This window comes from Vombatus ursinus, unplaced genomic scaffold (genome assembly GCF_900497805.2).
Source record: "Vombatus ursinus unplaced genomic scaffold, bare-nosed wombat genome assembly UNPS02010980.1, whole genome shotgun sequence".
NCBI classification, from domain to species: Eukaryota; Metazoa; Chordata; class Mammalia; order Diprotodontia; family Vombatidae; genus Vombatus; species Vombatus ursinus.
The window spans coordinates 152649-171258 of NW_020950758.1; the positions used below are offsets into that span (position 1 = coordinate 152649).

Genomic DNA, 18610 nt, shown 5'->3' on the forward strand with positions numbered 1-18610 from the left:
TAGAAAAATCATATATTTAAAGCTAGAAGGGACCTATCCACTCACTTTACTGGTGAAGAAACTGAGGCCCAGAGGCTAAAGTGACCTGCTGAAGGTGACAGAGGCCAGAGCTAAACCCTGGACTTCTGGACTCTTGAGCCAATACTTACCCCTTTGTCCCACCTTGCTCTATTTAACAAACTCAAATGGCTCTTAGGTGGCAAGTCAGCAATACTCTGGCCCTGCTTTTTCTTCCCTGGGCCTTCCTCCTATGTAATGCCAGATAATCTCAAAAGTCCCCCCAAGCTAGAATTGTCTAAACAGTATGACATTGTTGACAATTTCCTCCTTTTCCCCTGCCCTCCAGCCTAGCCCATCCCATTTTCTTTCTTGGCATCGATGTAGCCAAGTGGACTGCTCCCATTGGAGTGGCTGCTCTAGGCCAGGTCCAGGAGGGAACCTTTGTTTTAGTGCTTTTAAGTGGGATCTTTTGGCATTAGAAGGCCAGAAGCTGCTCCCAGAATTCCCAACCTGGCCCCAGGGATCTCAGTCTGTGGCAATTGATAGAGCAGCATCAGAATCAAGGGCATTATTTTCAGCTAAAGACCAAGTTCCTTGTGTCCCTTTACATTGCCTCCAATATTTTACCAGCCTCTGGTTTCATCCATATCAGGTCTTTCTCCACAGATGCAGATTGCAGCTCCTCTGGCTGAAGAATTGATTGCCAGAGACCAGCCTGGTCCTGGAAAGCTCCAAATTTGGCCAGGCTGGTCCAAAGACAGCAGATGTATACGTGGTCTGCCTCCAGGCTGCCAGTAACAGAATCTTAGAGCTGGGAGGAGATTTGAGCTCATCCATCCCGAGCTCTTCCTTTTATAGATGAACAGGCAGAGACCCAATCAATGAATCAACAAGCACATCTTTAAACTTGTGAACTGAAGTCTCCTTCAGCTCTAGATTCTGTAGCAGGAATAATAACAACTGACATTTAGAAAGTGCTTTAAGGTTTGCAAAATCTCCTTTAAGCTTTATACAAACCCAGTGAGATAGACAGGTACTGTAAGTATTCTCAGGTCCATTTTACGAGGCTTAGAGACATGAAGCTACTAGCCCTTAGTCACACATCTAGTAATTTTAGGGACACAATTTGAACCCAGGCCTTTCCAGGACCCCGGTAGGTCCAGTGGATTCTACCCACTGCCCCATGCTGCCCCCTAGGCACCTGACCTCATCTATGGGAAGAATCTGTGAAGTCAGCAGCCCTCTCCTGCTGCTGTGGGATGAGCTGCTCTCCCCAGGACGCAACAGATCTGCTTCAATGACTTTCCAGAGTCTGCTTGTTGTAACCTGAGAAGGTTGGGTCCTGTCCCTGTTGGCGTGGGCTTCATTCCAGAGAGTGTCTGACGTCTAGACTCCCAGGCCTGTTTGGAGCCCTTTAAACGTGATTAATGGTATGGTCGACCTCCCGCAGGAGACCCTCTGGAAGGGGGAGCCATTGGACCGAGTCTTGGGTAGCTGCCCTGCAGCTATGGCCTTGGCCTAGATGGAGGGTGGACGGAGTGCCCCTCCCTTCCCTGCCTTCCCTTGGGTTTACAAGAGAAAGTGCTTGCCTGACCACAGCCCCCTAGAGAGACTGGCCAAGGATGATTATCTGTGCTCTCCAGGTGAGGAAACTGAGGCCCAGAGACAAGTGTTTATTATTAAACACCTACTGTATACCAGACAGTGAGCTGGATGCTTGCCATTCAAATACAATGAGTGGGGGCAGTTAGGTGGCGAAGTGGATAGAGCATCGGCCCTGGATTCAGGAGGACCTGAGTTCAAATCCAGCCTCAGACACATAACACTCACTACCTGTGTGACCCAGGGCAAGTCACTTAACCCCATTGCCTAGCCCCCCCCAAAAAAATCAAAGAGGAAAAAAAAATACAGTGAGTGGCCCAATCCTTACCCACAAGGAGCTTCCATTTGAACGGGGGAGGGGGGAACAACAGAGGGAATAACAGGTACATATGTAAGAGAAGACATAATAAATAGGACGAGAATAATAGAGAGGTCATCGGGGAAGGAGAACACTAGTAATTACCCAAGGTCACATAGCTCGCAGTCTGAATTTGAACCCAGGTCTGCTGATGACAGTCTTTCTACTGTGGCTTTTTTTTTTTTAAATGATGATGATACTACAATAGAAATGAATTCCAGTTACCAGCAAAGTCAGTTTTACTGACCCACAGCATTCTAATCAGGGGACCCCCCCACATCCCCTCTGAGTGTCAGAAAGGCCATATGAGAGTTAACAGAAATGAGTGTTAGGCCTCAGCTCCCCTGGGCTTGCTGAGAAAACCAAACAAGGCAATGATTGGAATCTTCTCACCTTCCCAAAGAGAAAGACAGCCCCAGCTGGGCTCAGACTCCTTGGTGACTTCTCTGGGATTAGCACCGACTCCCCTCCCCCAAGCCCATACGCTTTGGAGGAAAGGGCTATAGAATCATATAATTGGAGAGCTGAAAGGGACCAAATATCCCGTTACGTACTTATTATGTAATAGAGGGTAGAGATGAAGAAAAAAATTTTTTTAATATAACTTAGTTTCTTGACTGGTGTGTAAGGTTATATCTTATTAGTGAGAATATGCCACTGATCACCTAAGTAAGTCACATCACTTCCTTGGACCTCAGTTTCCACATCTGTAAAATTAGTGGGCAGCTAGGTGGTGCCATGGATAGAGTGCCAGGCCTGGAGTCAAGCCTGACTCATGAATTCAAATACAGCCTTAAACACTAGCTGTGTGACCCTGGGCAAGTCCCTTAACCTTGTTGCCTCAGTTTCCTCATCTGTAAAATGAGCTGGAGAAGGAAGACCTTCTTTGCCACGAAAACACCAAAAGGGCTCATGAACAGTCAGGCATGACTGAAAATGACTAAACATCAACCACATTGGTGGGTCTGATTCGATGGGCCCTGAGGCCCCTTTTAGTCCCAGTCTATGATCCTCCGAAAATAATTTGAGTCAGATAGTGGAAAGAATCGTGAAATCAGAGTCAGATGACCCAATCTCTTTCCTGTGTGACCTTGAGCAAGTCCCTTCCTCCTCCTATCCCTGGACTTCAGGTTCCTCCACAGTCAAATGAGATTAGATTATCCAATCTCTCAAGACCTTTTCAGATCTCAATCTATGCCCGTTCCCCTCCCCTGCCCCCATGCTAGGGCAGGATTTTTTGCAGAGCTTCCAGGGATTTGCAGTCTGCAGTGGCAAGTGAGGGAAAGGGCATGTGAGCGGCCCACAGGAGAGGGACTTTAAGAAGCATTGGTACTGCAGATTCACTGCCTGGGAAGTCAGCCCATCTGTTCCCACAGAGCTGTTCATCCCAGGCCCCTGAAAGAGAGAGGCGGAAGATTCATGGCCCTGGCACAGAGGCCAGACCCCAAGATGGTTCCAACATGTGGTTTAACAATTTGGAAAGCATGAGAGGAGAGGAGAGCTGGGGCGGATGCAGCCCATCCAGGAGATGTGCTGGCTGCTCTGCTGGGAAACTTCTTGGTCGGCCCTGGGCTTCTGTAAGTTATTAGAAAGGAAAATTTGGGGCCTGGTTTTGGCCAGCTACTCTTTGTGCTGGTGGCTTATTTCCTCTCCTTCTGATGGCACGCGCTTGCTCTTCTTTCCAGGCAAGACCCAAATCTCAGGCATTCACTCACTTGCTAGAGCACAGGAGAATGCCCAGGAAAGCTTCGAACTTTCTTGGCCTTCGAGGTAGTGCTTGCTTTTTGAAACCCCTCTTGAACTCCATATAGAGACATTCTCTTAGTCTTTTCAACTTTGTTCCGTCACTCCCCCACCCCCACTGAGACCCACCCGCCAAAAGACGTCTCTATAATCTAGGAGAACCAAGGAAAGTCTTTTGCAGGAGGCAAGGATTCCCTGGAGAATTCTTGAAATGACTGAGATAAGAATCTTCACCCATGCTGGGAGGGCGTTCCCCCATGATGGGCTCCTACCCTTTTAGCCTTATTTTAATGCTGTTGTGCATATATTTTGTTCACGAAGACCATTTGGATGTCGTCTCAAACAATGTAGATTGTTGGCTCAGGGAGATGCTTTGACACTGTCGCTATTACCAGACACTACAGTTTCTACTGTGATAGTGTTACTATTTTAATCTTAGCAGATAAAATAGTACAGATACTTTGATAGAGTGTAGCATAGCTATCTATGGATACTTTGATGATACAGGGAGGAGCCATCCTTGGATACTATAGTAGAAACTTTGATAGCCTTGTCCGTGGGATACCTTAGTGTGGTTACTCTGATGAAGAGTGTAATTGTAGCCAGTAATATAGATACTTTGCCAGGAACGGGTTAGATGGATGAATTACAAAGGGCTTGACTGCAGCTTCTGATTGAGGTAGACAGTTGGGCTTGTCACGTTGGGGGAGGGGCTCCTCCCCCTGTAGATTACCTTCTCTCTTCTGGTGTTTCTGTGCAGAAAACCTGTGTGAGAGGGACAGCTTGAAAGGACTAAAGGAGAACCAGGAGCACATTACTATTGCTTCCCTTGGCCCTTCCCCTCCCTGACTCTCCCTAGCTCCTTTGACCTTGGCCCACTTTAAGCATTTGGCAAACTTTTAAGTGCTTTCTCCCCTGGGCCGGGATTCCACCTACTGCCTTCCTCCAAGAAATAGGAAACGTTTCAGATATAGAATTGTGGGGTGTTAGCTTGGAAGGGTGTTCAGATGTCATCTAGTGTTTCCTCTTCCTGGCCACCCCAAGACTAGTGGTCTGGGGACCTAAACATTTCTAATGGGGGTAGGGCAAGGGAAGGACCAGTGGAGAGATGGCTTCTGCACTTTATCTTTAACCCTTATAACATGTTAAGAAAAGGGTCAGTATGACACTCCTTTTGACTAATAGGGAAACTGAGGCAAGGATCTACAGGCTTCCCACAAAGCATCGTGGGAGTCTTGGATAATTGAAGGCCTGCCTGATTTGGGGTTAGCCCAAGGTTGACAAATGCAGTGGAGTGTTGCCTTAGGAACTGGAGTCTACAAACAAGCCTCATTGTTTAGGGTTTGAATTGCATCTTCTGGCTTGGATGGTTGGGAGGAATTAAGCCTGTATGCAGGCCTGATGAGATAACCTGATCCCTTCTGAAGCCCGGGTTTCTATTTGCCAAATGTTGTTTGTTTAGCTGGGGTGGGGATCTGGGGGAAAGGGGTGAGTTTTAGATTCAGCCCCTACTTCTTTCAATTGCGTCTGGAGATTCAGTAACGTGTTCAGTGAGGAAGTGAGTATACTGGAAACACACATGGTGGGGGACGGGGCAGAGCCAGCCAGTTCCTTTGGCACAGTAGAAACCATAAGGGTGTTATTTCCCAGCTCCAAGGACAGCTGGGTCTGGGCCCTTCCCAGCTACTGAGACTCTGAATGTTATTCAAGATGTGGCAGGTGGCAGTTAAGGAGCATTCTCCTACTCCATGGGAGCTTGAGTTTCCTAGAGAAAAAAAAAGAGCCCCAAAAACTCCTGGGCCAGCTTCTCCCCTCCCCCTCCTCCTCCTCCTGCCATCCTCTCTGCTGACACCCAGCATCTGGTTTCCTGCAGACACTGGGGAGGGGCCAAGGGAAGTCTCTTGAAGACTGAGAATCCCCTCCCACTCAAAAGTTATCTAATGTCTATTCCATAAGCAGGGTGTCTCTGGCCCAGTTATGTTTATATTGTCTCCCTCGTTAGAATGTAAGCTCCTTGCAGGTAGGGACTGGTGTTGCTTAGCCCACTCACTGGCACGAAGGAATGGAGACTAGACCTGTGGTTTCATTAGAATAGAGAACTCCCTGGTGAGGAAAATTCTTCTACCAATGCAGGTTGCCATGCTCTCCGTAACTTACAGTCTTTTTTTTAAAATGATTTTTATTTTTCAATCAACAAGCATATTCTTAATCTATCCCAGAATTCTTCCCCCTTCTCCCACATTGAGCAAATTAAATGAAAACAAACTCAAAAAATAAAGCCCTCAACACATTTGTTGTTCAGTTGTGTCCAACTCTTTGTGACCCTATTTGGGGTTGTCCTCAGATGAGGAAACTGAGTCATTTGACTTGCCCGGGGTCACATAGCCAGTAAGTATCTGAGGCCAAATTTGAACTCAAGAAGATGAGTCTTCTTAATTCCAAGCCAGTGCTCTATCCACTGCACCACCTATTTGCAGCTAGTTATACAAATCATATATAAAATTCCCATTGATTTATAGATCTACCTCAACACATAGCTAGATGTATCAATCAATGGAAACTTTTAATACGTAACGGCACAATGGATAAAGAGTTGAAACTGGATCTGAGTTGAAATCCAATCTCAGACATGCAATACATGTGGGACCCTGGGCAAGCCACCCAACCTCTCTGCCTCAGTTTCCTCAGTATAACTTATAATCTTAAAGAGTAGAGGAAGCCCTTAATAAATGGTTTTTGATTTACCAGGGAGAGTTAGATTTGGAGGCTTCGAACATGGGTTTCAATCCCTGGGCTATATGCTATGGGTGTGACCTTAGGCAAGTCACTGTGGCCCTCAGTTTCCTTGGTCATAAAATGAGGAAGTTCGGTTTCCTGACTTCTAAGATGTCTTTCCCCTCTGGATATCTGAATTTTAAAAGATTTCTTATCTTTTTCAAAAGTCTCTCCACTTTCACTCTCTGCAGGTCTTGCCTCTAGCTCTGAATTATCTGCTATCCTAAACATCTTAAGTGAAGTCAGTAATCATTTATTAAGCACCTACCATAACTAGGTTCCAGGCACTGTACGCTTTTGTTTTTCTTAAAGGCCCTGTTCTCAAGGCTTATAAAAAGGCTTTTTGCAGAAGGTGGGACATGAAGGAATCTAGGAAAGCAGGGAAATGGAGATGCGGTGGGAGAGCATTCCAGGAATGGAGGAGAGCTGCTGAAAATGAAGTCGAGGGTGAAGCCACTGTCACTGGATCAGGGAGTGCATGTAGGGGAGGAAGGTGGAAGAAGGCTGGGACTGTAAGGAGGGACCATGCTGTGAAGGGCTTTGAATGCCAAACAGAGCATTTTACATTTGATCCTGAGGTCATAGGGAGCTTATTGTGTAACATGGTCAGACCCGCACTTCAGGAAGATCAAGTTGACAGCTGAGTGGAGGATGGACTATAGTGGGGACACACGAGGCTGGGAAAGCCTATGGCAATAATCTAGGTGGTAGGTGATGAGGGCCTGTACCAGGATGGGGGCAGCATCCAAGGAGAGAAGGTCTTGCCCCATCATCTCATCCTTGAGATTATAGCATAATGTCAGGAAAAGAATACTGACTTTGGAGCCAAGAAGAGCTGGATTTGAATCCTGTCTCACACCCTAAGTTGCTGTCACTAGCTTTCCTTGGCTCAGTTTCTAAATCTGTACTTAGCTTCCCTGACTTCTTTTTAGGATGGATCCTGTCCTCCTTCTGGATGCCTTCCCCTCCCCCAAGCTTCCCTGGCATTGTTCTGTCACGGTTCTCCTCCCGGTGGGACTCTTCTTTGTCTATATAACTGACTCCTCATTCTTAAACGCAGATGTCTGTTTCTTCAGCTGCCTCTTAATCTCTCTACTCTTTACTTTATCAAGCCCATCCACCCCCATGGCTTCGGTTGTATACGAATGACTCCCAAGTCTATATCTTCTATCTCAGACTCTCTTCAGAACGCTGGCCCTGTGTTGCTGTTGTTTTTTTTTTTTTTTCCTCTGCCTGCTGGACACAGCCATCTGGACACCCCAATGGCACATCCCACTCGGCATCGCAAGTACTCCTCATCAATTGCTCTATAGATCCTGTCACCACTACTTCCTACAATAAAACCCTCCTTCCCAGCCTTCGACAGCCTCCCCCTCTAAAGTTGCCTTCCAGCTAATCTATATCTGTCTTGTGTCTATCTATTTACTCACGTGTTCTCTCTTCCATTAGAATGTGACCTCCCTGAGGGCAAGGTCTGTTTTTGCCTTGCTTTCTATCCCTAACTTAGCAGTGTGACTGGCATGCCTTAGATGCTTAATAAATGCTTATTGACTGCTACATTGTCCTTGCCTATTAGAATGGAGGTTCCCTGAAGGCAGGGACTCTCTGTCTTATTTTTGTATTTGTATATCCCGATGCATAACACATATATGTGGAAAATACCGAGCACCTACTGATGCTTTTTCATTCACACATATCTATCTCCCCCTCCTCCCCACTGCAAACTTCTCTATTTCTGTTGATGGCTTCAGTATCTTCAAAGGCAATAAGGCTTAGAACTGTTCTCCCTTTTCCTCTATCCCTCCACCCCCCAACTTCCAGTCATGTGCCACATTCTGTCCATTAGACCTTGGCAGAATCTCTTACATCTGACCCCTTGTCGCTGCTCCCTCTGCAGCCATCTTTGTTTAAGCCCTCATCCCTTTCCCCCTACACATCAGTAATAGGCTCCTAATTGGGCTCCTTGCTTCCAGTCTGCCCTCTCTGCCTGACACCCTTCACACCTGAGGCCCCATCCTAATTAGGTCACTCCCCATTGCTTACCCAGTACAGTCCATGTGCCTAAGCCTGCCATTCAAGGTCCTCCACTAGCTGTCTCCAACTGACTTTTCTATACTTGCATATTATCTGTGGTTCAGACTAACTGTTCTCTCCTCCGCCTGTGTCCTATCTTCCATGCTCTTCCTGTCTTTGCTGATGCAATTCCCCTGAGCCTGGAATAGAATTCCCCTTCCTACCCCTATCTCCATTCATTGAAATTCTTCACTTATTTCAAGGCCAAACATAGGGGCTGCCACCCCCAGGGAGTCTTTTTCTTTATATATCTACGTGTTTATTATATGAAAATGTGAATCTATTATATAGTGGGGGTTTTTTTAAAGTAAATTAAATATAACATGGTTGTACCCACCCTGCCCTGTCCTGCTTGGGGAAGGCAGGGAGAGGAGGGGCCCCTTCTGAGCTTCCTTGGGCTGCTCTGAGCCAAGGGGGGGGGGGGGGGGGGAAGGCCAGGGAGGTTCATTGTTTCATTGATGCTCTTGATTCCATAAAGTCTTTCCTGAACTCCTGGCTGTGAGTCCCCAGCTTTCCCAAGCACTTTGCCTGGCTCTCTCCTTTGCTTATTTTCCGTTTTCCTTTCCATGTTCAGCCTTTCCCTTGAGTCCATAGTTATTTGTGTGTCTTCCTCTTCCGATTACACTGTAATCTCCTTGAAGGTAGGACTTGGGTTCTTGCTCTCTTTTTCAACATCTTCTGCATTATTTCAAGTGAAGTACTGTATTTCCATTTCAAGCACTTGCTAAGCACTTCTGTGCTAAGCGTTGGCAATACTGAGACAAAAGGGAAAACCTGCCCTCAATGAGCTTGCATTCTCTTAGGTAAGCAACATGTACATTTATTTATGGGGGGGGGGGAACTAGCAGCTTAGGGGAAGCAGGAAAAGCTTCTTATAGGGTTTATACTGAATCTTGAAGTCAATCAGTCAGTCAGTCAGTAAACATTTCTTAAGATCTCTCTGTTGCGTGACTGACCCAGTGTGGAGATACAATGGAAAAGCACAACATGCAAACAACAATGTACCAGTGAGCTATTGACAGGATAAATGAATGGAAGTGATCACCAGAGGGAAGGTGCTGGCATTAAGGGGAATGAGGAAAGACTTCCTGGAGGTGGGACTTTAGCTGGGACTTTAGGGAAGCCAGGAGGCAAAGAAACATCCCAGGCATGGGGGACAGCCAGAGAGAATGCCCAACTGAGAGATTCCATTGAACACCAAGGATGCTGGAGTCTCTGGCAAAGCATATTGGGGGAGGGGGGCAGTTAAAAGGTGCAAGATTCTACATAAAAGTGTTTTGAAGACTTTGCCATACTGTATAAATACTATATAAATATGATTTTTTATTCTCCTTTTTGGTTTTTTGTTTTCTTTTTTTTGTTTGTTTGTTTTAGGCAATTGGGGTTAAGTGACTTGCCCAGGGTCACACAGCTAGTGTCAAGTGTTTGGTCTGAGGCCGCATTTGAACTCCGGTCCTCCTGACTCCAGGGTCGGTGCTCTATCCACTGCACCACCTAGCTGCCCCTATTCTCCTTTTTGGGGCAGCTAAATGGTGCAGCAGATGGAGCACAGGGCCTGGAGTCAGGAAGTTCTGAGTTCAAATTCAGCTTCAGACACTTACAAGCTCTGTGACCCTGGGCAAATCACTTAAGCCCTATTTGCCTCCGTTCCTCATCTCTAAAAATGAGGATGCACTGGAGAAGGAAATGGCAAGAAAAAAACCCCATGGAGAAAGAAATGGCAAACCACTCCAGTATCTTTGCCAAGAAAAAACCCCATGGATGGAAAAAAGCCCAACATGACTAAACAACAACAACGCCATTCTCCTTCTTACCATTATTGTATATCTCCAGTCCCTGGCCCAGAGCCTGGAATTCAATAGGTACTGATTAAGTGTTTGCACAGATGAATTGGCCTTTATTTGTTGACAGTTTTAGGAGTTGGTTAATTCCTGACCTAGGGAGCCTTGTATTGGGGAAGAATGCTGCACACTGCATAAGGAATGGGGGACTCAGGTTCAAGACCCAGCTCTGGCTAATAATAATAATAATAGCATTTATATATAGTGCTTTAAAATTTGCAAAGTGCTATACAAGTATTATCTCATTGGATCTTTACGACCCTGGGAGGTAGGGGCTATTATTATCCCACCTTTGGATTTCTGGTTGGTTTTTCTACCCACTCTTCCATCTTTTTTTCCTCTCCCCACTGTGCCCCACCTCTCATCCCCACCCAGGTACATCTTCGCCAAGAATCTCTTTGAAAATCGCTTTCTGAATGATGTCGAGTGGGCTGTCTATCAGAATTGGCATTCCTTCCTTCTCCAGGAATTCCACAGCCGAATTCTCCTGGATGGCTTTATCTACCTTCAGGCTTCTCCCCAGGTATCACTGAACTCGGGCTCAGAGAATTCCGGAGACCTGAGGTGGGAGGAGGGTGGAGCTGGGGGAGGAGTTGGCTCAAGCAGGGTCATCTGAACCAGATCAGCTGAAAGAGGGTGGGGGAGGCAGTCTAGGATGCTGAATTTGGGGTCCGAGCACCTGAATTCAGAACTAGCTCTGCTCTTTCTCGGTCGCGTGTCCCTTTAAAGACCTCAAAAGGAGGTGTGGGCAACTCAGTCCTCACCTATAAAATGAGAGGGTTTGACTAGATGACTTGATGACCCTTCTAGCTGGCTCTAAGACCACGAGCCTATGTTAACACAAACACTGGCCCTCCGAATCTAATCCTCTGTTTTCTAAAACCAAAGCCCCTCCCCAGCCAGGCCCTCTGGAAGCGGCCTTTGGGAAATGGAGGGGGGCGGGGGGGAACTCTTGCCTTCATTTGGGAAATTGAAGCCTGGATTTCCCTTTTTGGCTCCTGGCAGTTGTGGGTCGGGGACCCAATTACCTCAGCTTCCCTTGCAGCCCCAGGGCAATGAGTCTGGCCTGCTAGGAGGGAATGGGGGGAGGGGGGGATGGTCTTTCCTGCCTCCATTAAATATTCTCTTCCTTGTCTTTGTGATGCTGCCTTCTCTGCCCAAGGAAAGCAGCCCAGGAATAATTGCCATTCCCAGAATGTCAGCAATGGATTAGCAAGTGAAAGCTAGTCAAATAGTAAAATTCCCATCATAATAGCCCATGTTTAGGCTGAATCACTTAGTACTAATATTATCATCCCCATTTTACAGATAAGGAAACTGAGATTTTGGCCATTCATATTGTAATCATAAGATCATAAAACTCACGTCTTCTGAACTGACTAGACCTTCTGTGTGTGTGTGTGTATGCCTGCATGCGTGCATATAAATATATATATATATATATATATATATATTCTGATTATTCTGATCCTGGATTTTCCACTAACTGGCTATATGACCAGTGGAAGGTGATTTCAACTCTCTTGGACTCACTTTCCTTTATAAAATATGGAAGTGGGGAGCAGTCAGATGCTGCCATGATCCTTCCTTCTCTGCAAATTGAAAGGTTAGAAGGTCTTCAAGGCCCCTAGCCTAGTTCCTGGTATGTACTAGGGCTTAATAAATACTATTGATTGTTTGTTGATTGACTGATTGACCAATTGTCTCTCCCTTTAGAAAGTAAACCTGAGATTAGGAACACTTTCCCTGTAGTCTTTGTACCCCCAGAATCTAGCATAATGTCTGGCACACGATAGGTACTTTGTGAAGGTTTGATGGCCCTCCTATAAGCACCAACTGTCCCTTCAACATTTATGATCATAAATCGATTCGCTTCAAAAAGCTTGTGGAGAGAACTGCGCTAAATGATACCCTCAAAGACCCCTTTCAGCCCTAGATCTGAAACCCCATGAGCCATGGGGCAGGTAAGCTCCAAGAAAACCAGGCCTATTCTATCTTCTTGGAGCTGAAAGTCCATCGATGAAGGAGGATTATTTTCCCCAGCTCAATAGTAGGCATTGCAGGCTCATTGGAGAAATAATAGATGATAATAATAATAATGATGATGAAGGATGTTTACTTATGTTGATTTGTTTGATCCTCACAACAACCCTGTGAGGTAGATGCCATTTTTATCCTCATTTTAAAGATGAAGAAATTGAGGGAGACAGAGGTTAAGTGAGTTGTTCAGGGTTGATCACAGAGCTAGGAAGTATCTGAAGCAAGATTTGACTTCAATCTTCCTGACTCCAAGTCTTGTACTCCATTCACTGTGCTACCTAAGAATAGCTAAGGGATGACCGGTGAGATGATTTAATTTAGAGGTAGAAGGGCCTCATTTCATTATTGTTGTTGTTATTGTTCAGTCATTTCATTCATTTCAGCTCATTTTACAGATGAGGAAACTGAGGCAAACAGGGTTAAGTGACTTGCCCAGGATCACATAGCTAGTAAAGATCTGAGACCAGATTTGAGCTCAAGAAGAAGAGTCTTCCTGACTCCAGACCTGGCATTCTATCTACTGTGTCAGATAGCTGCCGCCATTTCATCAATAGTTCTCATTAATACAGAGGAAGAAACTGAGGCCCAGAGAAGTTAAATGATTTGTCCAAAAGAACACAGGTAATAAGTGTCAGAGCCAGGATTTGGAGCCTAATCCTAATTAGAATCAATCAGTGAACATTTGTTAAATGTCTAGTTGATGTGATTTTAGGGGCAGCTAGGTGGCAGACCAGATAGAGTGCCAGGCCTGGAGTCAGGAAGACTCAGTTTCCTGAGTCCAAATCTGGGCTGATATACTTACTAGCTATGTGACCCTGGACAAGTCACTTTATTCTGTTTGCCTCAGTTTCCTCAAGTGGAAAATGAGCTCGAGAAAGAAATGGCAAACCGCTTTAGTAGCTTTGTTAGGAAAACCCCAGATTGGGTCGAGGAGAGTTGGACTTAACTGAAACAGCTAAAACAACAGATCGGACTTTTGCTCGGCTCAGGAGAAACAAAGACAAAAATGACATAGCCAACCAATCACCAAGCATTTGTTTAGTAAGGATTTAGTAAGTGCTGTGGATGCTAAGGAGAGCGGAGTCCCTGCCTTCAAGGAGCTTACGTTCAAATGGGAGAATTAACAGGATCACATTTAAGTGAATGAGGATCAAGATGGCAGCTTCTCTTCTGGCTTCTCAGATTTTCATAGAATCTGGAGACAGAAGGGGTCTCAGGGGCCACCTAGTTCAACACCCTTATTTTAAGATGGATTCACTGCAGCCCAGAGATCTGACCTGTCCAAGGTCACGTGGGTAGCTAGCATCAGAAGCAGCATTTGAACCCAGGCCTTCTGACTCCAGAACCAAAGGATACAAATTACTAAGAGGATGGTTTCATTTCACCACGAGGAAAAACCTTGTAACAATTCTAGCCGTCCAAAAGTGGGCTAGGATACTTTCTAAGGTGATGAGTTCACCACCATTAAAGAGCTTGAACAAGCATTTGTTGGGAGTTTTAGAAGGAATTGACTCCTCTTTCAAGTAGGGGTTAGATAGGACTTCCAAGATCCCTTCCAACCCTTAAATTCTCTGATGAGTTTGAAAGGTCTGTAATTCAGTCCTGGCCAAAGATCACAGAAACAGGGAAGGGAAAAGAGCTTTGTCCTAGCCTTGCCGATAGAGCTTGGGATTTCTTTTAGGTATGTCTGAAGAGACTCCGGCAGCGAGCCAGGGCTGAAGAGAAGGGCGTCCAGCTGGGCTACCTTGAACAACTCCATGCTCAGCATGAAGATTGGTTCATCCATAAGGTGACTGAGTAAGTGGCATGCACGGCTGTCCCATGGACCGCTTGCTTAGCAAGGACACTACTTCTGTCATGGCAGTATTGCAGATGAGTAGAGAGCACTGGCCTTGGAGTCAGCATGGTCTGCATTTGACGGCCATCCCAGAGATTAAGAGCTGAAGAGACCATAGAAATAGATGGGTTCCAGCTCTTCATTCTACAGCTGAGGAAATTGAGAGGTCAAGTGACTTACATAGGGTCACACATCTAATAAATGTCAGAGGTGGTGACTCCAGGGTCAACAATGCCATCTGCCATGTGTCTTATTAGCAGCATGACCTTGGACAAATCACTTTAATTTCCTCAGATTCCTCTAGGGTCCCTTCTAGATCTGTTCTTGTTTGCCCTTCATTCTCAAAGAAGACCATGACATCAGGAAGGTGATGCCATGACTTGCAAGTGAATTGGATTTGAGTGAGGGAAGGCTGTGCAAAGTCACCAGCCTCACTTTCTCCTCTGGAGCCATCTGGGTCCAGTGGCCAGATGTAGATCAGGACGATTGGAGACGCCCCCCCTCCCCTGACTTCTAGACCTCAATCTATGATAAAAGGCAAGTAAATTCACCTCTCAGTTCCTCCATTTCCTCATCTGTAAAAATGGGCTAATAATAACACCTTACAGGGTTGTTACAGAGCTCAAGTGAGATAGCATAGAACACATGTAAAGTGTTTTAGAGCCTTCAAGTGCCTTCAGATGATGCTGGCTCTTAGGATTCCTATTGGTTGGTTGTGGCCACCCCAAGATCCAGACTTAGAACTGTCCCAGCAGTTTCTGACTGGTTTGTCTGAAATGAGTGTATGGAGATGCACAGCCACCCTTTTGGTGGTTTCCGTACATTCCAGTTGACTATTTGTTAGCTTTTCTCGCATCACCCAAAGTTCTGGTCTTGGAATTAATTTTGCTTATTTGACCTCCCAAGGTTTTGCTTAATTTTTGTCCACCTTGGGAGAGCATCCACTCCTTCCCAGTGACTTTGGGTTTTAGCAGCTAGGTGTCAAAGTGGTTAGAGCACCAGGCCTGGAGTCTTTATGAGTTCAAATCCAGCCTCAGACACTGGAGAAGGCAATGGCAAGCCAGCCCAGTGTCTCTGACAAGAAAACCCCAAATGAGGTCTTGAAGAGTCAGACACAACTGAAAAATGACTGAACAACAACAATGTCAGAGACCCCAAAAGCAATCCCAACACTTTAAAAAAAAAAAGCCTGTTTCCTTGTTGTTTGTCCAGATGAAAACTCTAGGATCAAGGTAGAAGGGACTGTGAGGCCGTTTCATCCAACCTGTCCATCTGACAAGTGAGGAAACTGAAGCTCTGAGACCTGCCATGATTTGCTGAAGGTCCCACAGCTACTGAATGGCAGGAGGCAAGATCTGGCCCCAGGGCCTCTGACTCCAAGGCCAGATTGCTCCTCCATCCCTCTTCCCCCTCCCCTCCCAGTTCCTACCCCCATTCTAGAAATGCTCTAACGACTACCTCTCAGCCTCTCCCGTACGTCTGGTTCCCGCAGGCTCCACTTTGAGACCTTGAAGAAGGCCCCTGTGCTGGTGCTGGACATCAATGAGGATTTTTCTGAGGAGGCAGCCAGGCAAGAGGAGCTCATGACAAAGGTCACCACGGCTCTACCTCTGACCTCTGACTTACAGTAGACATTTAACATTGTCCTGAGCCCCCTGCTTTGCTTAGGGAAAGGGTGATCTCTAAAAATGAACACCTGGAGATCCAGGCACTGTGTGAACTTGGATGAGTCGTTTCCCCTGTCTGAGCCTCCATTTCTTTATCTGTAAAATGGGAGGATTAGACCAGATGACCTTTAAACTTCCTGCTAGTTCTAAACCTGATGATCCCAGGGTTTCCTTGGGCTTTCACCTGAAAAGAGAGAGACCAAAAGACTTAGTGTCACTTTGAGTCACTTAGGAGAGAGTGCTGGGTTTAGAGGCAAGATCTGTATTCATATCCTGCCTTTGCACTTCCTGACTGTGTGAGCCTCCCTTGTCTGATCTGCCAGGGACGGGATTGGACTGATTTGCTGGACCCCAAAGCCCCTTCCAGTGCTGAATCCATAACAATTCTCCATCTGCAGGACAATATGGCCCTTGCTGTCTGGGTCAAAGAAAGCAGGGCATGGGCTTCCCGTTTCCTCCAATGCTGTCTTCTCAGAAGCGATTGACTAATAGAGCTGTCATCATCCCCATTTATTTTGTCCATTGAAGCATCCGGGCTTTCTGGACCCAGGCAGTGTGGACTCAGGCTCTCTCTGTTCCACTCCGTCCTCCACTTGCCTTACACTATGCCTAGAAACAAATTGTTTTCTCTTTCTTCTGTCAAACTTCTGGGCTCTGCTAAGATGCCTCTAGCCTGACTAGTCCTGTCCTGCCAGGGCTTTGGGAGCCAGGATTCTATCCATGTGGACTGCCTTCGGTCACAAATGCCTTCGTACCTGGTGATTGTGAGGCACCACGGCTGGGAAATTCATCCCCAATCCCGTAGCTGGTGATGGCGGTGAGCCTCTGCGAACTCAGCTCGGCTAATGCTTCCATGATGGGTCCATGGTGGCTCCTACTCAAAACCTTTAGGCTTTAGCAGGACCTGAACATCCCTCTCTGAGGACTTGGCTTTCAAGGACTCAGGGTCACTTATACACCACGATGAAACAATAGGCCCCATCAGTAAGCAGTGGCTAAGAGCCTACTGTGTGCCAAGCATTCTGCTAGATGCTGGGGCTACAAAGGCAGAAAATGAAGCTGACCCTACCCTCAAGGAGCTTACACTCTGTCTGAAGAGGACTTTGGTGGAGGGATGGCTTTTTTCTGTCTACCACAGTGTGAAATTGATTTTTGTTTGTCTGTTTTTTCCAACAGGTAAACACCTTTGTAAAGAATCTAGGATGAAGCCGTGGTCCTGCTAGGCAAGATCTGTGGGGCTGGGCAGGCATTCTCACCAGCTAGTGCCTTTCTGCAGCTTGGAGAACCATGGATTCCATCTGTCCAGGCCTCTTTGCTCCCCGAGCCTTATTTGGCGCTCATGGGCTTCTTTAGTGACCCTGAGCAGCTGCTGGGAGGCTCACTTTCCTCATCTGTTGAATGCCAGCGTCACACTTGATGGTCTCCAAGGCTCCTTCCAGCCCTATAGAGCTGATCTGTGATCACACGGTCCCAGGATAAGAGAATCTCAAAGGTCTTTGTTCGGGCTTTCCTTGGTTCTGGAAGACTTTCCTTTTTCTTCAATTTTGTTTTATTTTTAGGTCCAAATTCTCTCCCTCTCTACTCCCCCTTCCCTACCCATTTAGAAGATAAGCAATACATTACAAACATGTAGAGCTGTGCAAAACAAGGCCACCATGTCCAACAAGAAAGGGGATAGAGACAGACACAGGCAGACAGACAGAAAACAGGCCTCCGTCAGTCTCTGTCTAGAGGTAGACGGCATGCAAAACAAGGCCACCATGTCCAACAAGAAAGGGGATAGAGACAGAGACAGGCAGACAGAGAGAAAACAGGCCTCCGTCAGTCTCTGTCTAGAGGTAGACGGCATGTTTCCTTGAGTCCTTTGGAATCCCGATTGGTCCTTGTGTCGCTCAGAGTTGCTAACTCTTGGAAGGCCTGGCTTTCATAAATCCCATTAGCCATACATGTGCTGAGTACAGGCAGGGGCCTGAGGCTTCCCCACCACATGACTAGCTTTTTCTGACCTCCCATGGATCCCTCCCCACATTAGAGCCCCTGGTGGCATGCTAGGGCAGAAAGCCAGGCCCAAGGGAGCCATGCTAAGCTCTCAAGTGTGGGCATGGGCAGAATAAAGGAAGTGGTTGGGCAGAAAGGATCGAGTTGACAAGGGTGAGACCACAAAGCAGGGAGACCATGCCAGGGCTCAGGGCTTTGCTTCTCCACCCCTGCCCCCCACGTGCCCTTATGAAACAGGGCATCTTGGGATGCTCCATCCTTTCTTTCCTCCTTAGGTTTTGTGATTGATGACTTTTAGAATACAAATATACAGAAACAGATGATCCTATGTTATCCTGGGAATACCAGGCAGGAGTTTTGAAATAGAAAGAACACTGGATTTGTAGTCATAGGGTGGGGGGCAGGGAAGGCCTCCAGAGACATAGGTTCTACCAATTACTACCCAAGTAGTCTCAGACAATTCACATCACTTCTCTGGCTTCAGTTTCCTCATCTGGAAAATAAGGGTATTGGTGGGGCAGCTTGGTGGGGCAGTGGATAGAGCACCAGCCCTGGAGTCAGGAGAAGCAGAGTTCAAATCTGGCCTCATAACACTCACTAGCTGTGTGACTCTGGGCAAATCACTTAACCCCAATTGCCACACACACACACACACACACACACACACACACACACA

General features: G+C 46.5%; 1 protein-coding gene across 1 annotated transcript in view; it reads left to right on the forward strand.

The window, feature by feature from the left end:
* The window catches only part of DGUOK (deoxyguanosine kinase), a 41473-nt gene extending 22990 nt beyond the window's left edge, over nucleotides 1-18483 (forward strand). Inside the window, 7 exon segments of the mRNA XM_027855640.1 lie at nucleotides 667-794; nucleotides 3299-3465; nucleotides 3467-3537; nucleotides 10768-10915; nucleotides 14114-14229; nucleotides 15762-15861; nucleotides 17113-18483. Coding sequence (XP_027711441.1) covers nucleotides 667-794; nucleotides 3299-3465; nucleotides 3467-3537; nucleotides 10768-10915; nucleotides 14114-14229; nucleotides 15762-15861; nucleotides 17113-17142 — 760 coding nt within the window. The 3' untranslated portion in view covers nucleotides 17143-18483.
* Nucleotides 18484-18610: the final 127 nt, after the last annotated feature.